Source organism: Podarcis filfolensis (genome assembly GCF_964270895.1).
Source record: "Podarcis filfolensis genome assembly, chromosome: 1".
NCBI lineage: Eukaryota > Metazoa > Chordata > Lepidosauria > Squamata > Lacertidae > Podarcis > Podarcis filfolensis.
In genome coordinates, this window is record NC_139604.1 from 51,239,690 (window position 1) to 51,263,736 (window position 24,047).

The window sequence follows — 24,047 nt, forward strand, 5'->3', positions numbered from 1 at the left end:
CCAGCTAGACATGAAGTGAAATCTTATGCAGGAGCTACTGTGGTCATTGGGGCTTACACCCAGATTAGTGTGATAAGACTGTAGCCTTGGATACAAAATCCCCATGAATCTAAAATGCCACTATGACTCACAGCTAATTATGGGAAGAGTGTATACAGAGGAATAATCTAACAATGAATCTACATTAAGAATTTTCAATACTATAACCAGCAGAAAATGAAACAGACAACAAACAAACTTTTCTTTATTACCAGTGCCAGTAGTATCCTAATACCTAAAATGTTTTGTCTCATTGAAAATCTTTTGTAAGCCAGTTTGAGGGCCTCTTAGAGCCACAAAAATAGGATTAAAATATTCTAAATAACTAAATAATGAAACATCTAGGTATTATTTTCTCCCAAGGTTTAGTTGTTGTTTTTTAAAATCATCCTTGCTCTACGAGCACAGTGGTACCTCAGGTTAAGTACTTAATTCGTTCCGGAGGCCCGTTCTTAACCTGAAACTGTTCTTAACCTGAAGCACTACTTTAGCTAATGGGGCCTCCTGTTGCCGCCGCTCCGCCAGAGCACGATTTCTGTTCTCATCCTGAAGCAAAGTTCTTAACCTGAGGTACTATTTCTGGGGTAGTGGAGTCTGTAACCTGAAGCGTATGTAACCTGAAGCGTATGTAACCCGAGGTACCACTGTACATTGAACAGTACACCTCAATAATTCACAGTGCAATACAGTAGGATCAGTGTTCTAGAAAGCAGAAAAAAGAATAAGTCTCTAAGGAAAGTTCAAGTGACAGCTAAATGGACTTTAAAAGGACAGTTGTTCAGAGGCATACAGCTCCTGTACAACTTCAAAACAAAAGGCCTTTGAGATTCTGAGGTACCTGAAATATCTTTGGCATTCCTCCAGCATTGTAGTGAACCGCCAGAGTCACTTTGCTATCCTTATCAACTATTTCGAATGTCCCTTCTTTCCATTTTGTAGTCCCAGTCTGTATGCTGCGCAAGCGAATAGTCCCACGTAATTTCAGTGGAGCCATGTTTTCATACAACTAGTCTATGAAAATAATGAAGTTTGCTTTTAAACACAAATCCTGTTTTAGAAAGAAAGGAACAAAGTTAGCAGCTTCTCAATAACCATCTTCAAAACTGAGCAACTGTTTTAAATCAAAGAGCTATATTATTTTTACAGATAGTTATCCCATCTTTCGGGATATGTACTCAGTGTGCATGGACTCTTTTTGAAATATGAGTATTGGTCTCCCAAAGATTATTAAATCTGCTCCACGTTACTTAAGTCTTTTTTTAAAAAAATCAAAGTAGGTAATTGAGAACAGGTATCACACACAAAAAAGACACAACAGAGTATGGAATTAAACTTGATAACACTTGTCAGTTTACTAGCACCACCCACATTTTAGCCACTGCTGAAGTTAATGCGACAGGCATACGGACCAACATGTTTCTAGGGTAACTTGGGAACTCTTCAAGTTTCCATGTACAGCTGGTCACACTGCTACCGTAATCACTGTGGCCAAGCTGTCCTTTGGTTGTATTTGCTGCATCAACTGCAGCTGAGCAAAGGCACTCTGTGCCATTGAAGATACCTCTGCCTCCAGTGAGAGATTTGTATCCAGGGTACACCCAGTCAATGCACCGGCTCCTTCAAGGGCAGTATAAATCCCATCAAGAGGTAATTCCCCTACTTCCTGGAACCAACAAGCCACAGCATCTCATGTCTTAGCAGGATTCAACTTCAATTCAGTTTGCCCTCACCTAGCCCATTACAGGCAATGGGTCCAGAACTTGCAACCTCAACTAATGTAAGTAAAGCTCAAAGTCATCCACATATTGGTGGCACTCAATTCCCTGAAGAACTCCATGGATTAACTTCCATGCGGATGAGTAACGTATTGCAATACCACCCCTCCAGTGTTCGAAACTCCCATTGTTCTAGGCACATTTTGCAACAGGAAATTTCATTGGCATGAGAAGTTTCTGAGCTCTGGGCACAGCACTGCGCCTAAGATTTCAGACTAAAACTGCAGAGTGGAAGGAAAGGAGGAACTTTTTCTGCCTTCCCACTTCCAGCTACTCTCTGAAGACTGGAGAAGAGACACGCTAATAATTAGCGGGTGGGCAGGGGAAGGAGAAGACCATGTGAAAAATGAACATAATATTTTAGCTGCAGTTCATTTTCAGCTTTGTTTTCTTGTTTTTAAAAATGCTTGCCTGACATTCTGTTGTTGCACCCATTACCTAGGTTTAAGGTGCCATTTAGCTCCTGGCTTTCATATCTTAGTTTCTAACACTGCACCTTTCTAGTACTGTCCCATAAGTTGAAGTACAACCTGTGCAAAATCATATCCTCCACTAAACCAAAGCCACTGAGAAATCCAGCAGACTCAACAAGGTCACACTACTCTGCCTCACTTCCAGAGGTAGTCTATCAGGGTGACCAAAGCAATTTTAGTCCCAAACAAGGTCTGAAACCAGACTAAAAGTGATCAAGATAACCAGTCTCTTTCATGAGCATTTGCAGCTGAGTGGCCACCCCCCTCTCAGGCATCTTGCCCAGAAAGGTTTGTGACTGACAAGGAGTCCAGGGAGGGCTTTTACAGGGGTCATGCCATTGCATCCTTCAAAGCAGTGGGAAATTTCTCCTGATGCAATGATGCAAATTTCTCCTGATGCAATGATGCATTCACCACTCCCTACTAGCCATACGCCATGGTGGTTAAAACCACTGCATGCTCTCAAGCTGCAAAAACTGAGCTGATTCCTTGTTGCACAAATGTGACTGCCCTATAAATACTATTAATGTTTTAAAATTCAATGATGACAGTTCCCTAAAAGTTAGGGGTGTACCCCCAATTTCTGGGGGGGGACACATCTTCCAGATGTTTAGTCATCCAAGTTGAAACCCAACTACATGAAGTTCAGTGAAAATATGTTAAGGGAACAGTAGGCATGTGCCAAGTCCTGTCTTCTTGCTTGTCTGGTTCATTATTAGAATTTGAGTATATCAGCATGTACTATAAACAGTTGTTTCTTTAGCATTTTATTTTATTGCAAATTCTGCAAGTTACTTTGAGAGCCTTCTGGGACCATAAAACAAATATTTAACAAATAAAAATTAACTCTGCAATCCTTACTTAGGAGTAAGCATCACTGAATTCAGTGGGACTTACTTCAGAGCAGGCATGTACAAAATTGCACAATAAGTGAGCACATACCAAAAAAAACGGAGTGTAAATCCTTAAATGCACTAGAACTATCCACAAAAAGTGCCTACACTCCACAGCATTAAAAAAAGACAATCAGGAGCCTTAATGTTCTAAATATAACAGCATTACAATCCATTGTTTTAACAGGTACAAGAGACATTGAAGTTTTCAGCCCAGCCTATTTCCACAAAATAGGAACCACTTGTTCCATACAGATCATAATCTACAACAACTGTTTAGGGCCAAACAGTGTACTTGCAAGGGCAACAGTAAAGAGAAGAGTGACTAGTGGGGTGCCACAGGGTTCTGTCTTGGGCCCGGTCTTATTCAACATCTTTATCAACGACTTGGATGATGGACTCAAGGGCATCCTGATCAAATTTGCAGATGACACCAAACTGGGAGGGGTGGCTAACACCCCAGAGGACAGGATCACACTTCAAAACGACCTTAACAGATTAGAGAACTGGGCCAAAACAAACAAGATGAATTTTAACAGGGAGAAATGTAAAGTATTGCACTTGGGCAAAAAAAATGAGAGGCACAAATACAAGATGGGTGACACCTGGCTTGAGAGCACTACATGTGAAAAGGATCTAGGAGTCTTGGTTGACCACAAACTTGACATGAGCCAACAGTGTGACGCGGCAGCTAAAAAAGCCAATGCAATTCTGGGCTGCATCAATAGGAGTATAGCATCTAGATCAAGGGAAGTAATAGTGCCACTGTATTCTGCTCTGGTCAGACCTCACCTGGAGTACTGTGTCCAGTTCTGGGCACCACAGTTCAAGAAGGACATTGACAAACTGGAACGTGTCCAGAGGAGGGCAACCAAAATGGTCAAAGGCCTGGAAACGATGCCTTATGAGGAACGGCTAAGGGAGCTGGGCATGTTTAGCCTGGAGAAGAGGAGGTTAAGGGGTGATATGATAGCCATGTTCAAATATATAAAAGGATGTCACATAGAGGAGGGAGAAAGGTTGTTTTCTGCTGCTCCAGAGAAGCGGACACGGAGCAATGGATCCAAACTACAAGAAAGAAGATTCCACCTAAACATTAGGAAGAACTTCCTGACAGTAAGAGCTGTTCGACAGTGGAATTTGCTGCCAAGGAGTGTGGTGGAGTCTCCTTCTTTGGAGGTCTTTAAGCAGAGGCTTGACAACCATATGTCAGGAGTGCTCTGATGGTGTTTCCTGCTTGGCAGGGGGTTGGACTCGATGGCCCTTGTGGTCTCTTCCAACTCTATGATTCTATGATTCTATGATTCTATGATTCTAAGAATGTTGGGTGGATTTTCAACACATATATCACCTCAGCAAAGAGTTCAAGGCAAACAAAGAAACGGTGGTGAAAGACATGGTGGAGCCCTAATGGAGATCTGTGCCCCTACTATAATTTCCTAACCAAACTCTGTTGCATTTGTGAATGCTTTCAGTGAAAAGCAAGCAGGAACCCAGTCACCTGAATACTGTACAGCACCTGGTACACTGACTTGGAAAGTGGCTGCTGGACCCTTGCAAGTAAATTTCTGATCAGCGGGACAAAGTTAAAACCAGCCAAGTCTACATTTCAGAAGGGAGACGTGAGCAATCCCAGGAGGAACAGAGCAGGAGCGGGAAAGCAACCGAAGAAGAGGACGGCGCTAGTTGCCGACGCTGCGTTGTTTTTAACCTTTGTCGTGTTTGCGAACAGCCCGGCAGGCAGAAATTCCCCACGAGGAGAAGCTCTCGTCCTATCTCTACGTGCTGCCTGGGGCAAAGCTAGTAATCTGGCTAGCTGGCTACCCGACCGGCCGCTACGTCTTGGGGCCTTGGGTACGCCTGGGAGAGGCAGCTAAACCAGCGGGGGGAAGGAAACAGAGGGAGGAGGGCCGAGGGTCAGCTTTGGAGCAGCCGCACCGTAGTCGGAGAGCGGCCAGCCGGCTGGGCCTGAGGAAGCGAAAGGGGCCAGGCTAAGGTCAAGGGCGCGGGGGGGGGAGAGAGAGACGCTGAGGCGCGGCGACCCCCCCCCCCTCAGCGGCTACGGAGACCCCACCTCCGCCTCCACGGCCGCCGCCCACGCACAGCCGCCCCCCGACCCTTCCCTGCTCCGCGAGTACCAGTGGGGCTCCCTCGTGCCCTCGCCCGCAGTCAGCTGCTCCGAGGAAGCCCCAAGACCCGCGGCCACTCCCCGGGCGCACTCACCGGCGATGGCGGGCGGGCGGGCGGCGGCTTTCCCTTCCACCTCCCGCTTCCTCACAGACCAGTCCCGGCCTGGACGTTGTCTCCCTGCTGCCGCCGCTTCCTTCCTTCCTTCTTCGGGGTTATTCTCCACTTTAGCCCCGGCGCCGGCCTGGCCTGGCTCGACCCACCGCGGCCCGGCCTCTTCTTAGCTTAGTGGAAAGGGCAGATGGCGGGAACCAGATCAGCCGCGCCACGGTCCGCCTGACGCAAGCACGCAGCACGCAAAAAGAAAAAACAACAACTGCGCGACGGGAGGAGGGGGGAGGAAGAGGAGAGACGAGGAGGGAATCCCTACGTCATCACGGCGACGGCTGGCTGGCTTTCTCCGCCGTCGACAAGCCTTAGCGAAAGAAGCAACTTTTACTCGAGAAGTGACGACGACGCTCGTAACTTCTGCGCACGCGCAAACTCGTGCTTTTTTTTTTTTAGTTCGCTTAAAGATAGCATGGCGCATGCGCCCGGCCAGTCTCCTTGGGCCTACCGCTGAGGCCCAGAGAGAGGTCAGAGGTCGCGGCGGTAGCAGTAGCAGCAGCGGCGGCGGCAGAGCCAGGAGGAGGAGGAGGAAGAGGCGGCGACCTCTGCTTCCATCCATGATGGCGGCGGCTGAAGTAGAAGAGGCCTCCTGAGCTCTACTTCGCGCAGAAGTTCCGACCATGCACAGTTTGGCAACGGCCGCGGTAAGTCTCTTGCCGTTTCCACGCAGGGCGACGAGGGCCTCGGCTGAGAAGCGTGAGAGGCACCCTCCCCCTTCTCTCTCCCTCTCTCTCTCCTCATTGGTCGGAGAGATATGGGGAGGGGGGCACAGAACGGAGCGGGGCTCTATTTTCCCGCCAAATTGCCCTCCTAAGGAACGGGCGTCTGCTAACGGCCTTTCCTTCTGCGCGAGGCGGCGGCCTTTGCTGTCCTCTAAGGGGAGGCGAAGGGAGCTTCTCCGCAGGCTTCTCCCTCCAGGTGCTCGTGCATGAGCCAGGCGTCGCTTGTGTGCGTTTTCCATATGCTAATCTATGCGGGTTCCTAATTGCCCATGGCTCAATGCTGCTGGATAAAAAGGTGGCTCGAGAGGCTGGATGCAGATGCATATAGACAGACACGTATCCTGACAGGCGCACCGCGGCCAGTCTCATTCAAGCGCCTCTCAACAAGGCTTGCCGGGCTTCTCTCTTCTGGAGTTTCACGTCTGCAGTAATGTGCTGCCACAAAACAGGGTTTACTTCTCTTTCATCTGTTGTCTGGGAAGTCGTTTTATAACCACGCTTGCATGAAAGTAAGCCCCACACTGAGTTGAATTCGATTTTTCTCTCGGTGTTTATGATTGCAGCCTTAAAATGCATAAATTCCATGTGGGACATTCATTCATGTTTTAATTTAACAGTGGCGTGGCTCGTGTGCATTGCTTGTAATGAGACAAGTGGTGATGATAACGGGAAGTAAAATAACTTGGTTAGTAGCATACCTCTTGGGAATTATATTGACTGACATTCCCTGCCGCTAGGAAAAAAGTTTTCTTATATGCAACCGCTGTGGCCAGAATGATTATAGCAAAAAATTGGAAGGGAGAAACACTCCCTCAACAAGAGAATGGCAAATAAGATTTTGTGAATATATAGAATCAGCAAGTCTTACAGCAGTGGTAAAAAGCCAGTCAGACCAAAGACTGATAGAGGAGTGGACTTGCGTGAAGGAATACATAAAAAACATTGTTCTGGTATTAATATATCGATATGCAATGGATGAAACTTACAGAGTAAAAAATTTAGAAGAAATGGGTATAAGATGAGATAGTCAAAAATAATACTGATAACACAGTGAAAAGAAGAAAAGAAACAAAGGAAGCAACATATATGTGGAGGGAAGTCAATATTTATGTCTGTATGTTTAGTTTGTATGTTTGTTTGTTTTTTGTAATTATGTTGAGAGCTGTATGTATGTATCTATGTATAATAAGTTTGTTTAGTGTTCTGGTTTGTGTTTGTAAGTATTGCAATTATCAATAAAAGTTTTTTTAAAAAACCCGTATTAGAGAACTGTGCAGCATCTTCACAGGACTTGCCGTGCAACGTTTCCTTTCTAGCCACCAGTAGGGGAATGAATCCAGAATGATTCAGTTTGAGCACTTGCTTGTATGCTTTGAGTTTAATACTCTTAAGGTTGCTTGCTAAGTAGAGACATGTAAATAGCTTGATTTATTTTACTAGGCTGACTTGGGTAGTTTGTCTCTTCTGGCTCAGTAGGTATTTATGGGTTTTGCCCAGTAAAAATCAGCATTAGTAGTAGTAATAATAATACCAATTTAATTACCGTATTTTTCGTCCTATAGGGCGCACCGGCCCATAGGACGCACCTAGTTTTTTGGGGAGGAAATAAAAAAAAAACAATTTCCAGAACAGGCTGCCGCCCCAAGCCTTGCGCGCCCGGTGGGACCTCCCGCCGGGCGCGTGAGGCTTGCGGACATCTGCCCGAAGCACGGGGCGTGCTCCGCAGCGTGCTTCGGGCTGCAGGCTGCTGCCCGCAAGCCTTGGGAGCCCAGCAGCACTCCCGCTGGGCTCCCAAGGCTTGCGGATAGCTTCCTGAAGGCTGGAGAGCGAGAGGGGTCGGTGCGCACCGATGCCTCTCGCTCTCCAGGCTTCAGCGAAAGCCTGCATTCGCCCCATAGGATGCACACACATTTCCCCTTCATTTTTGGAGGGGAAAAAGTGCGTCTTATAGGGCGAAAAATATGGTAGTTGTACCCTGCCCATCTGGGCTGTCCCAGCCACTCTGGGCAGCTTTCAATATATATAGTAAACACTATATCAACTTTGGGTGAAACTGTACATAACGAAGGACATGGAATTGCTTCTAAAAACTGCAGTTTCATCCTAAAACCCTCCTTATCTTTTCTATATTTAACAGAAATTGAAATACGGTATAGAAATTAAATAAATAAAATTAATAAAATAATAAACGTGATGAATTGTATCCAGCTACGTTCGACTCAGTAAACCCACTGAAAATTATGAGCCTAAGTTAGCCATGTCCACTAACCTTAATGTGTCTGCCCTGAGTGTGACTACTTTTGGATAGAATAATATTGCAATACATATCTCTGATCATGTTATGTAAGAGTGTAGAGAGAACTTCACACAGGTTTGCTGATTTTTGTGGCAGCTCTGTCTCACCTAGTTCTGGTCTTTGACAGTTCACTCAGGTGAAACAGAACTTGTGCTAGCTCCACTAATAAGCAGCACTTCTGTCTGACATAATATTTAGGCATTTTCTTACTTGTATTATACTTACTGTAGTTTTAAGTGAATCTGCTACTTCAGATGGTGAACACTTGACTTTTTCAGGTCTTGACAGTCTTAATAGCAGACTTTAGTCTAATTAGTGCGTTTATTTTTATCAAGTTCATGCTGACGTTCTGGAACTGTGGATATTTAATGGATAGGGTAGGCACACCACTACAGCATCTGTCACTGGAAAAATGATTTTAAAGATCTTTCCATTTACCATGAAGGTAATTATGAAATGAGGCCTCTTGAAGGGCTATAAAAATAATTTCCTTTGCAAAGTACCTTCATATGCTTTAAGGCAAGTGAAATAGTAAGTGACTAGAAATGTCTAGCTTACAAAAGCAATACTGTAGCAATTATCCTGAAAAAGGTCGCTTATATTCAATTTTTTATTACTGTGGTTGCCTGAATTTCTGTAAGTAATGGAAAGTTAAGCTCGTCTCTTGTGCTGCTGCTCGGATAAAGCATATTTACAGGCTCTGATCTTCGTGTTGAACTGCCACAGTTGGATCATGGGGTGTTATCAGCCTTTCTTTCCTGCAACTTTCCACTCCTGTATTTGTCCCTGAATCTATGTTCTGTGACTGGAGCCAACTGTTCAACATGGTGACACTATGAGCCATTTTAAACACAATTATTTCACTAATAGTTTTCTGGGTAAGAGATGTTGGGCCTTTAATAAAGTCCCAAAAGAAAGCAGAGTCCCATAATAGAAGGAATGTGTTAACAAAGCAGACATAAAGCACTGAGGATTCATTTGCTGTGGAGCAGCCCTAGAGTTTTGAACAAGGGATTTTTTGCACAGCTGATGAAAAAGTGTGCAATGCTTTGGACTACTACTCCTCATTGGATGCAGTAGTAGAGGAATATTTCATTTATTAACTTTAATCATCACTTTGCACCCCCCTGAAGCAGGAGTGGGCAACCTTTTTTCTGTCAGGTATTGAGGGAGGGAGAAGTATCAGCAGCAATAGGCAGAGGCAGAGCCATACACAGAAGTGTTTTGGATTAATTAATCTGGAGGCTATGAGAGAGGGACTATATCTCAAGATCTTGAGCATGGAAGGCTTTTATGCTCCACTTCTTTATGATAGTTGCTGAAGTTGAATTGGTATTGATTCTCTGCTTTGTTTTTGTTGTCATGGATTTGTAGCCTTTTGTGCTGTATTAACCAGTTTTGTTGATAGTCATTTTTAAAGTGCTATATTATTTTTGTTTGGTGCCCAAACGACTTTGTTTACTTATTTATTTTTATATTTAACAATGATGATTTTAATAACTCAGCTGCTACAGTATGGTAAAATGATTGCACAGCTGCAGTGAGTACACACAAACCAATGGAACTATCATCCGGCAACTTCCCCCCCCCCCTCCACCTGCTGTGACATATTTCTTCCCCTGTGCTGTTATTGTGCCTTGACTAGAAGCAAGTCCCACTAAAATATGTGGGACTTAATCTCAACTATGTTTACTTGGAAGTGTCTACTAATCACTCCTGGTCACCCTTGAAGTTTTGTACAAGGTTGTATTACTGTTTATACTGGTTTGACTTGGGACCAAAGGCCTTGACTTGAACCTTTTGTCTTCCTTTAAAGCCTGTGCCAACGGCACTGGCTCAGGTTGATCGAGAGAAGATTTATCAGTGGATCAATGAGCTTTCCAGCCCAGAGACTCGTGAGAATGCACTGTTGGAGCTGAGTAAAAAGCGAGAGTCTGTCCCTGATCTCGCACCAATGTTGTGGCACTCTTTTGGTACAATTGCAGCTCTCTTACAGGTGGGTAGCATATTACTTTTAACTGAAATAGCTTGCTAGACTCTTGCAAGCAATCTGCTAGATGTCTTTCTGAAAGTCTTGAGATACTGAGGGTTTTGAAATTCTGTCTCTTGACCTAATAAAAGTTTGGGACAATAGAAGATGGCAATGAAGAACTTGAGCCACCCAAGTAAGGACATCTTATTGGGGCATATGTATTTTAGTTCCTGTCTAATATGTTACAGCTTTTGTAGCTAGTTGTTAGTGTGGGGGCAGAAATTCTATCAAACAGACATTAATGAATCACAAGTAATTAGTGGGAGGATTTTGACTCTGAATATTGGAGTGCTTAAATGTGTGGAAGAATTTTCACACAAATATTTTCTGTTTTCTTTCTTTCATAGGAAATTGTAAATATCTATCCATCTATAAATCCACCAACTTTGACAGCTCATCAGTCCAACAGAGTCTGCAATGCTCTGGCACTTCTGCAGTGTGTTGCATCGCATCCAGAAACAAGGTTAATATACTCGGGTGTATTGGATCTCTGGAAAAAATAACTTTTGGTTAGTGTGGTATATGTCCAGACTAGAGAAAATATGCTTCCGCCAAGCCTCTTTATCTGCAGGGCTCTGTACGTCAACAGAACTATATTCTCAGTCACATCCACACCATACATTAGAAGCACATGGTATCTGTAACTTGCTGGTTTTTACACTGTTTTAGAGTGCATTAGTGACTTGAGCCAACTCAGTGAATAAAATAGTCAAGCTGCCTGTCTTACTGGTCAGTTTGTCAGTAAAAAAACTAGTTTTACAGGCATATTTCCTCATATTTCTTCTCTTTCTAAAGGTGAGGTCCTAATTCAGTTCTCTAGCCTTCACAAAGTAACTCGGTGTAAACAAATATCCAAAAGATACATTCTAAATGCTTTTTTCTTCCTTTGTCTAGGTCAGCCTTCCTTGCTGCTCACATCCCTCTCTTCTTGTATCCCTTCTTGCACACTGTCAGCAAGACTCGACCCTTCGAGTACCTACGACTCACAAGTCTTGGAGTAATTGGTAAGTGACTGTGATGCTGGGAATGGTAAGTCCTCATCAGTTTGTAGGTCAGAAAAGGGTTTCGATCTGATTTGAACTCTTCTGAGACTTAGCCATGCATTGTAAAAGAGGGAATTCTAACATTCCAGAGAAATAGAGAATCACGTAGCAGACTCTCATTTCTAGAAATAATTTCCATGTTGTTCCTCTTTACTGTTGTTAGCACCTGGGATTCTGGGAAGTACACCAGTCCTGGGCCCAATTCAAAGTTATGTATATTTGTGTTTTTATATTGTAAATCACCCTGTGATCCTCGGGTGAATGACAAATTTCCAGTCTCATTCTCCCAAATTACCTTAGGGAAAGATGGAAATAGCAGGGCTGGGAATTCTAGAACACTGAAGGGATCATTACTGATGTGCATCCTATCTATCCAATCAAATACTGTACACAACTTCAGTGTGCTCATAGATGTAATGGTTAGTACTTGCAACTGTGTATTGTAACCTCATTGACCACACCAGAAATTTTTCAGGAAGCTTTATTTGGTGCACTATGTAACAAGCTGCCTTTTTATTGGCATTGAGAAGCCACATAGCCAGCCAATGCAGAAGCTGCACGGGCTCCTAGCTAGCTGACAGGGCTAGCAGCTCTATAAAGATCATAGCAGCATCTCTTTGGGTGATTGAACCCAATGAGTTAAAAAAGTTGAATGTATTATGTTCACTGGTCTTCATGATTAACTTTGCTGGACAATCCAAAACTTGTAGTTGCCAACCTCGCCTCACACCCATCCTACCCTGGTAAACCACACACACAGTGCAAGGAGAGTATTCTGGCTTGAGTACCACTGCTTAAAAGCATCCTAGCACCATTGCAGAACAGTGCCCCCCATCTGTCTTTTGTGAGTGGAGGACCAGTAAGAAGAGCAGCCAGTTGGATACCACCGTTGTAAGATGCGCAGAGCATCTTGCAGCAGGAACATTCAGCCATGCCACTGTCCAACAACTTGCACCTTTCCTCTGAACCTTGGAGCTGGAGAGAAGGCAGAGATCACAGCACAACTGTCAGAGCAATCTCTACCCGCTGCTGCAGCTTCACAATGGAAAGCATGACTGGCTGCTTGTCATACTTGTCACAAGGTAGTGCTGTACTTGCCTTGGCAAGCATGACAGATGGAATTGCTGTTCTATAGGTAAGAGTGTAAAAGGCTTTAGATATTTCATTGGCTAAAGGAGGAATTTGTGATTGGTGGAGGAAAGGTTAAAAGGCTGCTGCTTCAATAAAATAATAATCCTTAGTATTTGCTCCTGGGTTCTTGGGAGCTCAACCATGTGCTTATCCAGTAATTTCCCACTTCTTCTGCACTGATTTTCTGTTAGCCCTGGTTGTTTCCTATATGCATGTTTCTGTTAGGCCTTTGCAAAGTTATATGAAGCAGTTTGGGTTTTTTGCTTATATTTCAAAGGGGCCCTGGTGAAGACAGATGAGCAAGAAGTAATCAACTTCTTACTGACAACGGAAATTATCCCTTTGTGCTTACGCATCATGGAGTCTGGCAGCGAACTTTCCAAAACGGTATTGCTTTTAGTGTAATGAAGTGGTTCTAGTTTCTTGACTGTTTTCTCTTTACTTTCCAATGCATCATGTTCCTGCATGCAGCAGACTTCTCCATCTGAGGTTAGCTGGCTGTTTCTCTCTGAGGAGTGATTGCAGATGTACCCACTTCAAATTGTCGTGACTGGCTGCCTCTTTCAAAACACTATTATGAGAGGAAAGCTGGATAGGACATTTATTCTCTTTTTGTGCAGTTTCTCACCCAAGGTGCATTTGTACTCATTTCTTGCTGCAACTCTGCAGTACTTTTTCCAGCAACTGTATGAAAAGCATCTATTATTGTGTAAGTGCCGTCCCAGTATCAGTTATTTGAGAAGCCTGCAGGTGGTGCCTGTGTGCTTCTCAAGATCCTTAGCATCTTTTATGTCACACTCACGAGTCAGTTTATTCCTAGTCACACCTTTATGCATCTGTCACTCTTCATTAGGTTATTAATTTTAGCTAGCCACCAACCTGTCACCATTTGTCTGCAAAATGTAAGCAGGTTTCTTCCTCTGGTCAACAGGATCAATAAAATTTTAGTTGCTAGCACCAAGATAGATAATTGCAGTACCTGCTTCTCCTCTTGTCAGTGCTATATAAGGTTTTTATTTGGTTTCATAGTGGGCAAAATCTCTTCTCATAGGTCTTCTCCCAACAAGCTCTTTGTCCTCCAGCTTCGCTGAGTTTTTAGTAATATGACATCCCACCCTAATTCTGCACAGTCTGCAATTCAAGCGTTTGTTCAACCCTATTCTTTTCTGTCTTTCAGGTTGCTACTTTTATTCTACAAAAGATCTTATTGGATGATACGGGGTTGGCTTATATCTGTCAGACTTACGAACGATTTTCTCACGTTGCAATGATATTGGTATGTGGCTTTGATTGTAAAGGGCTTGGTAACTCAGCATTGCTCCTGCATTTAGGGAAGCTAAATGCTCTTTGGTGGAAAGTGTAGTGAATGTAGTTTGGATCTTTGTAGTAGTCATGTCTAATCATAACAACAGGGCCACCTCTTCATACTCCTAATCTCAAGGAAGAAATATGCCAGAGCATTACATAGCAACACAATTCATGGTGTTATGGCTGTGTGAAAGCACTCCCATTTTTGAGGAGATTGGTTTTCCAACACCTGAGGAGCAAGTCACTGCTAATGCTTGACAGTGTTTCGTGGGGTGAGACATATTAGAGACAGAATTAGCTTTCCAGACATTTGCCTTGCTTTTTAGGAGCTTATACTTTACAATCTAAATTAAACTAGGGTGGGGATGGGAGTAGCAAAAGGTAACAAGGGATAAACGTGAACAAATGCTGTTACACATACTTAACCAGCAAGTGTCCTTGTTCTAAATTCTCTGTTTTTAAACCAGGGTAAAATGGTCCTGCAGCTTTCCAAGGAGCCTTCTGCCAGGCTGCTGAAACATGTGGTCCGTTGTTACCTCCGCCTTTCTGATAATCCAAGGTAGACACCTTAGAAGTTTCTTGGGATCTCTTGATAGGGGTGGGGTGCAGGTTGGTGTTGTGCTGCAGAACCAGGGACAGTTGCACTTTGCAGTGCCAGGATGGGGATCCAGCTCCTTCTGTATCTCCAGAGCAAATCAAGCATAACATGGCAATTCGTACAATAAATGCCAGGAGCTTAAAGTCTAAGTAGTTTCTTCTGACCGCCTCATCAAGATTCTGAAGACTGAAGCAAGATCATGTAAGATTATACTTATTTAAGCAAACTTACTTTAGCACCAGAGTCTTCTCACTGTTCAGGAACATGTATTGACAGTAATTATGAGAGAGTTTATAATCTTTCCCCCTTCAATCTCTAACTGTAAAAATGTCGGTGTTTATTAAGCCAGCCAGCAGTCATCATGTGCTTGACTGCTCTGGATGCCTAACATTAGGCAAGTCATTAATCTTCCTTCATAAGTCACATTCTGACTCCATTGATTAGGATGGAGAAGATGCAGGATAGCGTATGGAGTTGAAATGACTATCCTGTGGCCTCCAAATGTCATTGGACTCCAACCTCCATCAGTGCCAGTTAGCATAGCCAGTGGTCAGGGATGCTGTGAGTTGTAGTCCAGCAAATGTCTGTGGTGCCACAGTTTAGCCACCCCTGGTATAAAGAATATGGTTGTACCCTGCAGGTATGTGTAGATGCTTCTGATACAGAAACTGTAGCCTTAATTATTCAAGAGGGGGGCTTGCTCCCCTCTTGTCCATGTGAGTTTATTTGTTGGCCCCCCTCTTTCTTGTCTCCTGATGTAGGGCACGGGAAGCCCTCAGGCAGTGCCTTCCTGACCAGCTGAAAGACACCACCTTTGCCCAGGTTCTGAAAGACGATACTACCACCAAGCGTTGGCTGGCACAGCTGGTCAAGAATCTGCAGGAAGGCCAAGTCACCGACCCCAGGGGCATCCCCCTTCCTCCGCAGTGACAGCCAAGGAGGTGGCAGAACCCAGGAGGAAACAGCTCAGGTTTACAGAGAGCCAGGAACCAATGACCTCTTCCAGATCCTGTCAGGCATGGTTGGGCAGCTCCTTGGACTGTCAGTAGCTACCTGGACTGCAGGCCCTTTCTATAGCAACGTCTCACCATGCCTCTGAGGATTATGACACCAGCAAACACAGTTGGGACAGAGAAGCCCTCTTTTAGGGTGTGGGCTTTGTTGCGATGATCAGTTGAGTACCAAGCTGGGCAGTGCTGCTACCAATGGTGTATCTACCTTTCTGGTTCAGTGCGGCAGGCTTGGGAAGTATTCCTCAGTTTCTTTGTTATTCAGTGTTTACATGTAAGTTCAATAAAGGTTGGTCTGATCATTTGACCCTCTTAGGCGTACCTTTTGAGCTGAATCTAGCTCTAAGCAGAGGAGGCCTGTTTCCCTTTTCCGAACTGGGAATTGCGCTTTCATAAGAGGAGCCTCACTGATCCTTTAAAAAAAAAAGTTCAGCCTTTGGGGCTGAAGCCCAATCTTGGGGGGGATTGGGAGAGGGATGATAACATAGTATATCCACAGGTTCTTAAAGGATTGTTCCTGGTATGTCAGAAGGCAGAGACTTCCTGGACTCCATTCCTTTGGCCACATATTAGAACAGTCCCTGCCTCTGTGACTGTATTTGAACCAGTGTCAAATGTTCTATGGATGATCCTCCACCACCTAGTCAGTAAGATCCAGAATGCCACCAAAACATTCCTTCAGCTTTCAAATTGTGCCAGAGGAGAAAGTTGTTGCATGGATGCCATGGCCGGCAAGCCATGTGGCCTTCCACTTTGTAGCAGCCCATGCCTCTGGTTAGGGTAGGGTTAACTCTAAGTGTGAACAAATAGACAGGGACCAAGAGCTATTTCAGACAGTCTGTAAAGGCTGCAGGTATTTCAGCCTTGCTGGCTAGTGCTGGAAAGCATAATGGCTGCAAAACGCAAGGGCTCTCATGCTCTTTATCTTATCCTTCCCCTGCTACCAGGCTAAGTGCATCCAATTTATCACCTTGAACCTGCTCCTGTTTGTTGGCGTCTGCGATGGATGAGGAGCTATTAAGCAGTCAGCAGAGACATCTTCTCCCCTGCCCTCTAAATGAGAGAAGCAAACAAAAAGAAGGGGAGGGAGGGGGAAATCATCCAAGCTGTTTGTCAGTTGCACAACAAGGCTGGGAGCAGGTGGCTTCTGGTCCCTTGCCAGATCCCTTGGCCTCAGCACCTGCTGCTGTTTTGGGTAGGAACCTATCTTCCATTTCCTCTCTTTTTTTTGCTGATGGCTGGCCATGCCATGCCAAGGGTGTCTTAACTTTTCCCTCTCCATGGACTGCTTTTGCTCTTACAGCGGCTCCGTTTTATAACAGCCTTGTTTTATCCATCCCTGCCTTGAGTGGACTTTACCAACTGCTTTCTGTTTTGTAACTTGAATAAAAAATAAGCCAAATGAATCTGGATCCTCTTTGACTTAAAATAATGGCTTGGAAGAATGGCAGGGAGGGTTGTAGACATTACCAAAAATGTCCTCTCAAAGCCTTTTATCACTGGGCAATATAGCATTTCCCTCCGGTTGAGAGAGCTGTGCTTTTTGCCCAGAGAGCCCTCAGCTGTTGAGTTGGAGTGAGTGTCACTATGCTGGGTAGCAGTTCACAACGTGTGTGTGTGTGTGTGTGTGTGTGTGCACATATAGCCTATATTATTAAACCAAGGTGGAGTCACATGCTTCTGCTTAGCAACTCTGCTTTATTTTGAGAACCATGGTTCAAGAGCATAGTGTCATTTTTTTAACAAAATATATATACCATTTGAGTGCAATAAAACCCCTAAGCGGTTTTCAAGAAATATTAAAATTATCAATAAATTAAAAACCATTGAAAACATTTTAAAATGATTAAAATGAACAGTAAAAGAGATCAAAACAGCTACATGTCTGGATAGGTTTGCCTTAAAAAATGTTTTAAGCAGGTGACAAAAGGAGTACAATAAAATATTCTTCACTGCATCACAGACATAAAGGGAGTATGGCATACTTTTAGCAAGATCTTTAAATAATTTGAATGTTCTGGTTTGCAGAAGATGGACCAGTGTGATCTGAGAAAGAGATAAAAGTGAATAGCTGGGAAGGTATGAAGTGCTATTGTTAAAGTTGAGCAGATATTGGCCAGTGTAATAATGTCTGCTTGAGAGCTACTTCTGGCTTCCCATGTGATCTGTTCTCAGCATCCTTAATGTTCAGAACAAGATATATAGATTAGGAAGGGTGTAAGAGAAACAACAAGTGTACTCTTAAATACATCTCTTACAATATGGCCTTTTTGGTATGTTAATTTATGACTAGGCAATTCAAAGAAGATTGGTGATCTATATAAAAATGTTACCTGAATCTTCAATATGCTAAAATAAATAGAATTCAGCATAATAAAAAAATAATTTTATGATTATTGCATTTATATCCCACCTTTCCTCCAAGAAGCTTGAGGGTAGCATACATTTTCCTCCCCCATCTCCATTATATCCTCGCAACAACCCTGCAAGGTAGGTTAGGCTGAGAGACTCTGAGACTGACTCAGGTCAGCCAGTAAGCATCGTGGCTGGGTGGGGATTTGAACCCTGGTCTCCTGGGTCCTAATCTGGTTCTAACACTGTACCACCACATTATGCCCCTGCCTTGCAGAACTATGGAATACAATATCCATGGGCTTGTAGACTGTATCCTGGCCAGCGAGCTGCATTTGTTCCAATCAGAATGGCATTTCATGGATCATCTGTTCTGTTCTGGGTTCTGTCTTGCCACTGAATCGCTTCTGCAGGCGCCTGGCCAAGACCTAAGAAACTTGTCCTCTGTTACCAAGAATAGCAATGAAATGTTCAGTTAATACATCAGCAGTGGGTGCTGCCGAAAGCTTAATCCTTCTCGTAGCGTAAGGCACTACGAGAGTTGGGATTCCAGTGCTTAAGGGGACAGCAGGCTGGAATGAAATATGTTTCCAAAGTAATGGTACAGTCACATCCCACTCTAGCCACTGGCAAAATGTCCATTGATGTTAAGGTTCTGGATTGTCACCTTAACCGTATGACATAAACTGGGTGCATACATGTGTTCACAACATGTGCTCTGTTTATCACAGCTGACTGCAAAGATTTCTCATAACATTTGCTAATTAATTTTCAATGGATTATATCCAACACTGCCCATGTACAAGCCAAACAGCCTTCTCTTCGGCCCAGTATTTACTTTGTTCTTTTTTAATAGATACATGGGTGATCTGTTGCGGCAACCACTGTGTATTTGTTTCTTAATGCATTAATAGCACATGAATGTAGAAAGCTTTTAATGACCTTTATTTTGCTTTTGCTTTCACTCCCAAAAATAGTACTACAATTTTCTGAATGCATTACCCAAATGACACTACATCCTGAACTGAGCAAAGGTATTGCAAGTCCTAAAATTTGCCCACTAGCATCCAAAAGCAAGTACAGCGGTACCTCGGGTTACATACGCTTCAGGTTACATACTGTCAGGGAATCAGGAGCAGGAGCACTGGGGAGAGAGGAATTGGAGAGCGAAGGGGAAGAATCCGAGGGCAGTGTAGGGGAGTATGACAGTGGCCCGAGAGATTCCATGAGCTTCTCCAGCGAATCAGAAGATTCCCAGAAGGGGGCGCCGATGGTCAGAGCAAGGGGGGTCCCAGGGGGGACGCACCAGAAACAAGGAGCCAGAGGGGAACCCCAAAGCAGCAGTGGAGGATCGGGACCAGTTTCCCCACCAGAGCGTAGTGGGGGGGAAGAGTCACATGTGTCAGGGCCAGCGTCTCCTCCGGAGGGGAGGGAGAGTGAGTCAGGGCTGACCACGCCTCCATCGGAGAGTGGGGGAATGGAGGGGAGGTCAGTTGCAGCTAGCCCACCCGAAGGGGGAAGCAGTGACAGCAGCAGTGAAACGGTTAGGAGGAAAACTGCTGGCTGGGCGCGCACGCCAAGTTCAAATGTACAGGCGCGCGGGACAGCAGGAGACCCGGATGGGGAACCAGCTCCTAAAGCCCGCCGGAGGGAGGGAGAAGGCTCAGGGGAATCAGCGTCAGAAGAGGCTAGAAAGGGCGAGACCCCGGCGGGCAGGCGGACCCAAAGGAGGAAGGAGCAGCGGAAAAGGTGGAGCAAGGCGAGGGTCTTAAATTGGTGTACAGGGGGAGGAGATTCAGAAGGGTCATCAGCGGTCTAAAGCTTGAGACGTGGGGCTGCGCGCTGCGGCTCTGGAAGTGAAACTGAACTTCAATAAAGACTTTTGTATTTAACAACAAAGCAGCGTTGGTCCTTTGTGAGCTGGGACCTTGGGCAGCTCTGACACATACGCTTCAGGTTACAGACTCCGCTAACCCAGAAATAGTGCTTCAGGTTAAGAACTTTGCTTCAGGATGAGAACAGAAATCGTGCTCTGGCGGCGTGGCGGCAGCAGGAGGCCCCATTAGCTAAAGTGGTGCTTCAGGTTAAGAACAGTTTCAGGTTAAGAACGGACCTCTGGAACGAATTAAGTACTTAACCCGAGGTACCACTGTATGGAACTTTGGGGGAAAGGCCACATCTTGGTGATAAGGTCATATATTACATATACATATACAAAACTGCCTAGTTACAGTGCCTTTCTAGTTGCCTTCTTGAATAGGTCATGCTTCCAAAGCTGCAGTGGATGTGATCAGTGCTTAATTTCTAAAATATGCTCAAAGCACATCTCATCTCTTAGCTGGAATCCACCTTTTCTAATATGGGAATAATCTTCATGCTTGGAGGCAGTCCAATTATTTGTATTTAAAAAACCCTTAGGTAGAAAACTGATTCTAGAGGTGAGTCCTGACTCCGATTAAGCTCCGTGTCAAAGATTAGGGAAAGAGAAGATCCTAAGTGTGCAAGTAGCCAGGTTGGCTGTGTTACCTTTCCCCTCCTGTTCCCTGGCACTAAGCTTTCCCCCTCTTGAGTTACAGACTCGCCCTTTATAATTAATGGATGGTATTTGATCAAGTAGCTTTCTGACTGGTCTAAAAGCAGCTGCCATGGGCAGCAGAGGGTGTTCCTATGCCCCTTGGGAGTTGCATATCTGTAGTGAGCTTTGTCATGAGGCTCATGAAACTCCCTGGAAAGCTCCTTGTGAGTTTCTGTTCCCAGCTAGCTTTTCAAAGTACAACAAGTAACAAAGCAGTCATCAGGACACTCAGATTTCAGACCAGAGCAGTGTGGTGTGTATAATGTCTCAAGCTATTCAGAATCATTGTACCTGTCTGTCACCTATCTCTTGAACTGCAACTGAACAATAAAAAAGACACTGGTGTTTGATTTGAGGCAGTTGTTTCATACTCACAAAAATGGACCCTTAATTCTTGGCTGCTGCAAAAAAATGCCTTCTAAAGCCCTAAGATTGCCCTGACTCACAGCACAAGGCTATCTCCTTATCAAAGGCAGACACGCAGACTTCAGATGGCATAGATAAAACTGGGACACCTTTATAACATGCAGACTTCAGATGGCATAGATAAAACTGGGACACCTTTATACAGAGGGTTGTGTTGCAGAGAAAGACAATAGGCATTTCCCCATGTTCCCAATACCAGATTACTGTATATACTTGGATTGTACTCAAGTCATCTTCCAACATGCATATTAAAACTACATGCATGAGCTTTGCAGCAAACAAATATCTTGGAGAATGAGGATTCACACACACTCTTAATGGGCTTGTACAGTCTTGAGCAATAAATCTTACATCCCATGCTGACAAATCTTTAAATCAAAGCCACAATTCAAATGCTGAGAGAGGCATCTTTCCTCATAGTCCTAAATAATAATCTGAGTAGCAACGGTGGGGAGGAGAGGTGGAGAAGCCCCATTGTACTAGCAATGGCCCAGTAAGGTTACTCTGCGTGGATCAGATCCTTCTGTGTGGTACAATCATTTATATATTGCATTGCAAAGCACACACACACACACACACACACACACTCATTAAAATTAGTACTAATAAACTGAGTATTAATATTTAGTTTTCAAAAAATTATACTGCTTAAAATAATAAAAATCTTAAGAGGTTTTCACAAAAACAGTAAGAATAAGCATGTTTCCACTAACTAATATTTATTTAAGAATTATATTAAATGGTACAGTACTCAGTTATCAGATTGCAAGAGATCTTTTAGATCTCACGTACCTGAGGCATGCGCTTTCCATAAATGTTTTTATAGTGAGATGTTACAACTTTATAGCAAGTAATAGACCACTTAAAGCAAACTTACCACAAAGGTGTCACTACTGTCACAAGCTGAATAAAGGTGATTATGGATATGAGGGCTGAGCGTATGATTATTAGCTCAGAGGTCTCTCAGAGACATTTGAGCTGCATCATTATATCTGACACATTATATCTGAAAATGCATCCTGTGGCTGTAGAAGTTGGATACAATCCTCCAGAGAGCAGCTGTTATGTGAGGCTCACTTTAAAAGAGAAATGCAGTGGGGGGAAAGTCACAATTTTTGAAGGAAAAAAGTGACCAATTAATACAATGCAATGCAATAAATATATCGCAAGATGGGGTTGCCTTTCCTCTCTTTTCCCTGAGCAGCAACGCCTCCCAATCTCCCATCATCTTTGCCTCTTTGCCATACTTGCCGAGACTGATGGCATTGTAGTTCAGCAACAGCTGGGGGGCCCAAGGCTTCCCACACCTGGTCTACTGGGGAAAGGAAGCATAACAATGTTTGCCTCTCAATCTTTGGAAACAATATGTTGCCTCAGAGAACCTAGCCCCATCTTCAGGTGGTGCAAAATCCTATTGCTCCAGTTTAGGATACCACCGCCAAACAGCTCAGAACCCTCCAGCTATTCAGTAAAGCAAGTTTCTCTTTATTGCTGTTTTCTACATAGCAAGGAACCTGTGTGGTTTGCCTAAGGATGTAGACAAATTTACAAAACAGCTGGGTTTTTTCTGTTTACATATAACAATACTGAAATTCAACATGTGAACAGGGATACTCAAGGCTCTTTTATTCATGAAGGAAAGCACTGGAAAGGAAAGACTGGTTGCTTATTGTTTATTTAATGCATTTACAAATCTCTATGCATCTTAATATATGCAACTCTAAAATGACTTATCGCTCAGGGCAGAACTAAATTGCTTAGTCCCTGTATTCTCAAATGCCCTCTGCATTTGCTAATTCACTGCCCCTCGGTAATTCTAAAGTGGTGGCAGAGCTAACAAGAATAGGGTAATATGGGCAGGAATGCTTCACAAGATGAAAAAGATGTTGAAATATACATTTGTTAAGAAACCAGAAGCATTTTTACTTGGCATTGTAGGTGATGAGATTAACAGACAGGATTGTTAGTTGTTTTTATATGAAATGACGGCAGCAAGAATATTATTGGCACAAAAATGGAAGCAAGAAGAATTGCCGACGAAAGAAGAATGGAGGATGAAATTGATGGACTATGCAGAACTTGATAAATTAACTGGAAGGATTAGAAACCTGCGGGATCAGAGATTCTTAGAAGACAAGTAAATATACGAACTATTTGGAAAGTAATTGTACTGAACAGATTACACTAGTAGGACTGCAAGAAGTTTTGTAAGGAGGATTATTTGAAATATTGCAAGGAAGACTATGAGGAGAATGTTAATGACAATTAAGAGTACTGGTGAAATTAAGAAATACAGAATAAGTGATAGAGAACAAAAAATCATCAGAGGTGTTGATGGAAGTCTAAAATATTGTATAAAATGAAAAGATATATGACTGTTGGAAACGATATGTTAAAAAAAACAATAAAATGTGTGTGTGTGTGTGTGTGTGTGTGTGTGTGTGTGTGGAATGCTTCACAAGAACTAAGAACTCCACCAGATGACCTGCTTGTTCAGCCTCCATCCTGATTCACTTGCACAAAGCTTGCATGGAGGTTAGATGACATTTGGTCTTTACTGAGTATTTGTTCTGATTTGTTTGCTGGGAGGCTATATAACAATGAGCATCCATCCTAATTTGCTTGCCGCGTGTTTATACATCTTCCAGCTAGTCATTCATTCATCCCACCCTTTTCAATGCCTTTCCCTAGTCACGTTCCTAACCTCAGGAAAAAGTCAGTGTTAAGTCGCGCTGGAGCGGCACAACACATTAACCCGCTTTAACTATGTGCACTTAAAAACAGTGGCACTCTGGAGGTGCCCCAAACTGGACTGAACACCTGCCTGATTAGATGCATCCGTATGTATAGATATTTATACATAGGTATTGATATTTATGCATAGTTATATGTATTCATCCAAATGCTGTAACTGTCAGAGTGGCTATTTTTGTCTCCTTCAACTCTGAGCCAAGGCTGATCAGCTTTGCCAGGTGGCGGGGTGACAAGTAAGCCTCTAGCTCTGTGCCTTTAAGTGAAGAGGCAAAGCACTGGGCAGGGCTGAACTGCTGTGAGATCATTTTTCCTTTTCCTTCGTGCA

At 43.8% G+C, this 24,047-nt stretch overlaps 2 protein-coding genes across 8 annotated transcripts in view; one reads left to right on the forward strand and one right to left on the reverse strand.

Annotated features, from left to right (window-relative positions):
* Window positions 1–5,593, reverse strand: part of USP37 (ubiquitin specific peptidase 37) — a 40,270-nt gene extending 34,677 nt beyond the window's left edge. For 2 of the 3 annotated variants that reach the window (XM_083586560.1, XM_083586558.1), the window contains exons 1-2: window positions 5,404–5,593; window positions 878–1,087 (exon numbers count right to left, since the gene is read on the reverse strand). In XM_083586560.1, coding sequence (XP_083442686.1) covers window positions 878–1,033 — 156 coding nt within the window. In that variant the 5' untranslated portion in view covers window positions 1,034–1,087; window positions 5,404–5,593. The remainder of the gene's footprint in view (window positions 1–877; window positions 1,088–5,403) is intronic. The other variant, XM_083586559.1, reaches the window with a different exon arrangement.
* A 351-nt stretch (window positions 5,594–5,944) lies between these two features.
* CNOT9 (CCR4-NOT transcription complex subunit 9) lies at window positions 5,945–17,021 on the forward strand. 5 transcript variants are annotated; one of them, XM_083586722.1, is made up of 8 exons: window positions 5,945–7,741; window positions 8,166–10,489; window positions 10,873–10,988; window positions 11,420–11,529; window positions 12,977–13,086; window positions 13,877–13,975; window positions 14,475–14,566; window positions 15,367–17,021. In XM_083586722.1, the coding sequence occupies exons 2-8, from the start codon at window positions 10,448–10,450 to the stop codon at window positions 15,533–15,535; spliced, it is 738 nt and encodes a 245-aa protein (XP_083442848.1). In that variant the 5' UTR covers window positions 5,945–7,741; window positions 8,166–10,447; the 3' UTR covers window positions 15,536–17,021. The 5 variants fall into 5 exon arrangements, with proteins under 5 accessions (XP_083442848.1, XP_083442845.1, XP_083442844.1 ...); XM_083586719.1 differs by having other exon boundaries at window positions 5,976–6,119; window positions 10,310–10,489; XM_083586718.1 differs by having other exon boundaries at window positions 5,976–6,119; window positions 10,310–10,489; window positions 14,475–14,565; window positions 15,360–17,021.
* Window positions 17,022–24,047: the final 7,026 nt, after the last annotated feature.